Genomic DNA, 6,886 nt, shown 5'->3' with positions numbered 1-6,886 from the left:
AGTTCAAGATTCAGTTATCCCCCCCCCAGAAAATAACTTACTGGATATCTTCCTTAACTCCAAGATTCAGTTGGTAGCTGATACATCAGTGTCATGGGAACTTCAAATATTCTGAAATGTTGATTTTATAAACAGAATAGTCCCTATTTTTTACATGATATTTTTCATAACTCTGGTCAGTAAATCCTTTCTTACTTTTCCTAAATCTTTGGTTTATTATCTGAACTGATTAATTTGATTCTGAATTTTCCTTTCTCTCTCTCTCTTTTTTTTTCATTCTTTTGATGTGAGTCTCATTCTATTATAAACTTTCTCTTTAGTTTGTGGGATTATTGTCTTCTTCATGCATTATTTCACTTAGTAAGTTACTTTGCTACACTTCTCGGTTCCTTTTAGGACATATCTTTCAACTCTGTGACCCGAGTTTACTTGCTACACTTCTCGGTTCTTTTTAGGACATATCTTTCAACTCTGTGACCCGAGTTTACTCTGCTACACTTCTCGGTTCTTTTTAGGACATATCTTTCATCTCTGTGACCAGAGTTTACTCTGCTACACTTCTCGGTTCTTTTTAGGACATATATTTCAACTCTGTGACCAGAGTTTACTTGCTACACTTCTCGGTTCTTTTTAGGACATATCTTTCAACTCTGTGACCCGAGTTTACTTGCTACACTTCTCGGTTCTTTTTAGGACACATCTTTCAAATCTGTGACCCGAGTTTACTGTTTTACTCGTGTGTTCGTGAACTACCTCTTCTCTCCCAAGACTATTTTCTATCCACACTATTTGATCCATTAAATTTTTGTGAGTTTTTTAAATACCTTTCTTTCTGTGCTCACTCCACTTACTATTTAACCGCTCTTATTGTAGCTATCAACTTCTATAGATCTAGGTAGGTTATTTTACTGACCTACTCCTAGCTCTGAACCTTTCCAATTTTATTCTTATATCCTCTCGTTTTTCTAACACTATTTCCCACTCTTGACACTATTATTACCTTCTCTAGTCATGTCTGAATAGATAACCTAATATTACCTGTTTATTTCAATAACTGTGGGTCGTTTTGATTCGTTTCTAACTCTTCTTTATTCTGCTATCATGATGATCTTCTCTCGATACTAACAATGTTCTTTGATACAACTGTTTAATATCTTAATTTCTACGTGTGCATCTACTTCATTCTTTTAGAAACTCTCTTAGATCTTTTACCCCATCTGGTGGAGTAGTAACATTCAACTTACCTGTTTGTTATTCTTCTTCATCCAATTTATAATTTAATATCTGAAACGTTACAGATGAAAAAAAAAAAATCTACTGCCTTAATTATATATTTAGATCCTCTCTCACCGCTGTTATTACTAGATTAGTCCTAAATTAGATCAATTGTGTTTTATAAAGCTTTTTAGAAAACTAGATATCCTCGTAGAACTCTTGCCATAATAAAACCTTTTCTTACACTGTTACCATTTTATAACCATATAGATCATTAACCTTTGGGACTCTTAGAACTCATTTTCAGCTCTCAGTTATATTTAGATTTTCCTTATATTTACCTTTTTAATGCCTAAATTAGATGTATATACCTTATTGATAATCTTTTTCTTTAGTGTATCAATAAACTTGTTAGATCCAATAGATATAAATCCTGGTTAAGTTTGCATCCATATAATATTTCTCCCTGTTGTTATGTGCATGATCCAGCTACTTAAGCCTCTTGTACACCAAAGGTTTGTTTACGTATTTCGACTAAGAAGGTTAGAAGGGGCTTTGCATGTAATAGACACTCCCTATCGTCCTTCTTTCTTGGCTGTTTCTCTATGAAAAGAGAAAAAACTACCTTTGCTCCACAGAGCTACACCTTTAGCAGTTTCTTCTTTTTTTTCTTTTTTTTACAAATAACACTCCTGGTCCAGTGCCCTGTGACATACCCGTTTCCAACAGCTGTTGTTGGCTGTTCCGACCAAAACACAAGAGGAGTTGAACAGTTTTCTGTAATACTTTACAGTTTACTGTAATAATTCAGTTACGACAATTAAATGGTCTCCTTTCTTAATGAGCTACGGTATTGTTGAGATCAGGGTTACAATGGACTAGGATTGTTAGAACGTTCGAGCCTACAAGAGACCCAGGTGTCCTTCGACTTCCCGAAGAGTGGCGTGGATCCAATTCAAGTAAGTATGTGGGTTATATATGTGTGACAATCACTTGTGTTTTGTTTGTTTGTTTGTTATTGTTTTCAACATTTTTCTGTTAGCCTGTGTGTGTCGTTCACATTCCACAGTATGCTAAATGTTGCATGACTTGCCTGGTCCTTGCCTGTTGCCAAGAAGCTTTTGAAAATGTGGGGAGAGCCGCCTCCAGCTGTCTGGTTTTAGATTTAGTTTGGCTTTGATTTCCACACTGGTTCCAATGTTTCTTTGCACCTGCACCATTAGAGTTATTCCGTGGAATCTTAATAGTTTATAATTGTGTAGGCAAAGTAGAAAACCTCAGAGTATTTGTTGTTTCAAACTCCTACAGTCATGTACAATAAAATGTATTACCTCTTCATCTAAAAAGACTCTCTCCTCCCCACATTTTCTTCAGGCTTTCCTGGCTTCAGTTATCTTCCTACTCCGGCTACGGCCACAGCAGAGCGGCCCCCAACAGCTTACTATGGTGAGCCATTTTCTACAGCTCCTGTTACTAACGTCACTCGACCTGAACACTCTTCCATAACTATTACCAACACCTCAGTTCACAGGGAGCATTACGTACAGCATCGACCCACAGGTAAGTAGTTAGGTGATATACCTCGTGAAGCATCGACCCACAGGTAATTCATTAGATGATATACCTCGTGAAGCATCGACCCACAGGTAAGTCGTTAGATGATATATCGTGAGTTGATGCTTCACGAAAGTAAGTCATTAGATGATATACCTCGTGAAGCATCAACTCACAGGTAAGTCATTAGGTGATATACCTCGTGAAGCATCAGCTCACAGGTAAGTCATTAGATGTTATACCTCGTGAAGCATCGACCCACAGATAAGTCATTAGATGATATACCCCGTGAAGCATCGACTTACTGGTAAGTGGTTAGATGATATACCTCGTGAAGCATCGACCCACAGGTAAGTGGTTAGATGATATACCTCGTGAAGCATCGACCCACAGGTAAGAGGTTAGGTTGTATTACACATGCAGCATCGACCCACACGAAGTAGTTAGGTGACATTACTCGAGCAGCATCAACCCACAGGTAAGTCATTAAGTAATATTAGTCGTTCAGTATCGACCCACAGGTAAGTCATTAGGTGTATTAGTCATGCAGCACCAACCCACAAGTAAATCTTTAGGTGACATAACTCATGCAGCACCAATCCACAGGTAAGTCATTAGGTGACATAACTCGTGCAGCACCAATCCACAGATAAGTCGTTAGGTGACATAACTCGTGCAGCACCAACCCACAAATAAGTCATTAGGTGACATAACTCGTGCAGCACCAATCCACAGGTAAGTCGTTAGGTGACATAACTCGTGCAGCACCAACCCACAAGTAAATCATTAGGTGACATAACTCGTGCAGCACCAATCCACAGGTAAGTTGCTAGGTAATATTACTCCAATTAAAGAATCAGTCGAACATTCCAGTACATCTTATGCTAAAATAATACAGCACTAATCTCTCATATACAGATAACATAAAAGTAAAAAACAAAAACTAATGAAGCAAGATTACTACTCGATATCTTTCAAGAAAAATATAAGCTACTTTCTTATAAGGAATATAGTAATATACCACTGTTATTGTAAATTTGTTTCAACAACGCCTAACAGAGTAAGTCAGTGACAGGCTGACTAGGCCTAGGGCGGCAAAATCCTCGCGGCATCATTGAGGCTATGTCTAGTCCACAGAGCATGGGGTCAGCACCTTCAGATTGGCCTAGGGGCAGCAAAAACCTAAACACATTCTTGGAGTAAGTAACTACTAGTGTAAGTTAGTATTTAAAACAGGTATAATATATTGAAGGTAACATATCAGTTGTCAACTAAGACAAATAAATATATGAGTATTTTTAAAGCTTCTGACAAAGTTTAATTAAATGCTTGTGCTTATGAAGAGAACAACAATTTTTATGTACAATCAAACGTCTTTAAACAAACAGTGAAGAAAGTACTAATGTGAAGTGGAGGTCATTTCATCTTCACTTCATTCATACAACATCTGAGAAAATGAATAACATTACAATTCTTGTTGCTTCTCTGGCTTCTTTGATATCAGATGCACAAATGTATCTGAAAAATACACCATCGATATAAGAATCGAAGGTATAATATTTTTAAATCTGTCATCGTAACATTTATTTACAAATCACTAGCATTCCTCAAATACAACGTATTTGTACCTCATGGAATTCTTTAACTGGTTGGTCCAAACTTTCTGAAGATGTGCTTACTTTTATTAAAGTTTATCATTCTACAATTATGTGATACAATTCGTGTGAAGATGATACATCATAGATGACAAAGTACATATACGAATAGCAGGAGATATACTAGAAAAAATGGCTAATCTAAATTATAAGTAACACGTACGTTTTTGTTCTGGTTTTTGCCATCTAACTTTTATTGTGAACAACTCTCTACCACTTTAAGTAGGTTTTAACAAAACAGTCTGAAGCAGTCATAAAGGTAAGACCATGCAAATACCTTAATTTGGGAACGTTAGATTTTTTCTTAGACTAGAGTACCTACAACGCCTTTCTTAGATTTGATAAATACAGCAACGCCAACTACGTGCGTTTCCCATGTCAATCCTATAAAATCCAGTGTTTGTTTTTAGTGGTGTATTCAAGACACTTAGTGCTTTGTTGTTTTGTTTGTCTTAAGCTACCATATGATTCGATTTTAGCAGTGCTATTGTATTAAGTTTTTGTAGTTTTAACAAGGATGTATTATAATTTATGTCATAAACGCCGCTTTATTAATATACTTTACAAATACATAATAGGTAATGGCTACTACTTTAAGACGATATTACACTAAGCCTAATGTAAGTGCCTTGAGAGTAATCTGGGTTTAAAATTTAAGTAACACATCCTGGGTAGTTTGATCACCCCCTGTTAGTATGAATCAAGCTGTCCTGGAACCAAATTACGATGTTTAAGTAATCTGATTCTCATCTCCCTCCACTGATGACAACACTAGGTTTGTTCCTGTACATTTAGATACTGTTTATTCTGAGATTTTTTGCTTGATAACAAATAAGTGCTCACTAACTGAAATTATGTGACGTCAGTTTAAGTATCTACGTGATTGTTTTTTAGTAATGGTTAAAGTTAATACCAATGACACGAAAAACATACCTGTTTGAATTTTTAAAAAAACGATCATTAATTTGGAGAGAAATATATAATACACTGAGCACATCACTTACAGTAAGACTTGAAATACATAGCTAAGAGATAGAAATGCATATTTTTTTACCTTACAAACAGCATTAACGGCATAAATGCTTTAATTTATCTACATTTCCATCTGTTTCACAACCAATTATTCTAACAAAAAAGTTTTCTACGTTGTAAAATGTTTCCACTGACTTTCATGTTAAGGCTTTATTTAACATATTAAAATGTTGTCTTTTACACCGCTCGAGCTTACTAACTCCTAACTAGTTTAACCTCCATTCCACAAAAAATAATTCGGCTTATGTTTTTGCTCAAACTTTATAAAATTTTTTTTTCTAAGAGTCTGATATAGAATGTGTCATTAAATTTTTATATTTCCTGTATTTGTGTGATGGAGAAAATATATTTCAGAACGGACAGGGAGTCGAATCCAGGTCGCCAAGTTGGCAGCCTTATTCTAGACCAACTCAGCTCCTATACACATTACTTTCAACGGAGTACAGGTTTCAAACACTGAATTAAACGGAATTTCCACCGACATATTTCGGTTAATATAGAAACAGTTTGATAGCTGCGGTACAGTCAGTTGAAGATAATCATTCTGTAGATACCGGTTGTGAATGAAACCGGATTTATGCGTTTTTATTTACTACATAGCAGTGTCTGTCAACCATAACGATAACCTTATATTGATTCCCAAATCCAGAATAGTTCCCAATTCTTATTTCAATGTTAAACCAGTTGTTACTAACCATTTAGTAATCATCTTTGTTTGAAATGCTGGCTATGATTTTTGTCGACTTTTTCATTTGTTTTTTCAGAAGGTACAGAAGTTATAACGCATGATTTAAACAGCATTCTGTGTTGTTTGTTTTTTTTTGCAGTGGATTTAAACGGTCAACAAACTTCGCCTCCTCTACTAACCCAAGCTCTATCAGGTACTAAAAAAATTATTCACTTAATTCAGAAAAAAAAGAAAAAATTTATTAGATCAGAACTTTCCCAAAACCCAATTCTATATGCGATTGGCGGGAAAGTTATTTTATTCAGTAATAAAATGCCGTAGTTCTTAACAAGACCTTATCCACCTAAATATACCATTATTATAAAATTTAAGATCGCGTATCTTTTGCAGCGGGGAATATTGTGAAGTTTATGAATGTATAAGTTTGGATTAGGAAGAAGTAAAATGTAGTATATAACAATAACGAATTCAAAGAAAATTTAATCTAATAAGATTTAATAAGTGTTTTCTTCAACAGTTATAAACAATTATGGCCCACAAGGATTTGCTCCGCCCACTTCACCAGCCAATAACCGTGGGTGGCCTGCTACCAATAGTCCAGGCCCAATTGACCTCTACAGTTCCAGTCAGGACACCGTGGGTTATGTCCAGGCTACGAGCCCGCAGCCCTCGGGTTTCCCACATATTGCTGTAAGTAGGGTAGGTATTGCCACCAATAACAGTTGTTTGTGATATTTTTCAT

At 35.7% G+C, this 6,886-nt stretch overlaps 1 protein-coding gene across 1 annotated transcript in view; it reads left to right on the top strand.

Moving 5' to 3' along the window:
* LOC106467370 (RNA-binding protein Musashi homolog Rbp6-like) overlaps positions 1–6,886 on the top strand; it is a gene marked incomplete at its 5' end in the record, with an annotated part of 33,835 nt that overhangs the window by 10,281 nt on the left and 16,668 nt on the right. The window contains 3 exons of the mRNA XM_022395536.1: positions 2,590–2,661; positions 6,284–6,337; positions 6,662–6,843. Of these exons, the coding sequence (XP_022251244.1) occupies positions 2,590–2,661; positions 6,284–6,337; positions 6,662–6,843 (308 nt within the window). The remainder of the gene's footprint in view (positions 1–2,589; positions 2,662–6,283; positions 6,338–6,661; positions 6,844–6,886) is intronic.

Source organism: Limulus polyphemus, unplaced genomic scaffold, assembly GCF_000517525.1.
Source record: "Limulus polyphemus unplaced genomic scaffold, Limulus_polyphemus-2.1.2 Scaffold2588, whole genome shotgun sequence".
In the NCBI taxonomy this organism is placed as follows: Eukaryota; Metazoa; Arthropoda; class Merostomata; order Xiphosura; family Limulidae; genus Limulus; species Limulus polyphemus.
The sequence above is the reverse complement of the archived record's forward strand: the minus strand, read 5'-3'. Positions and strand labels throughout refer to the sequence as shown.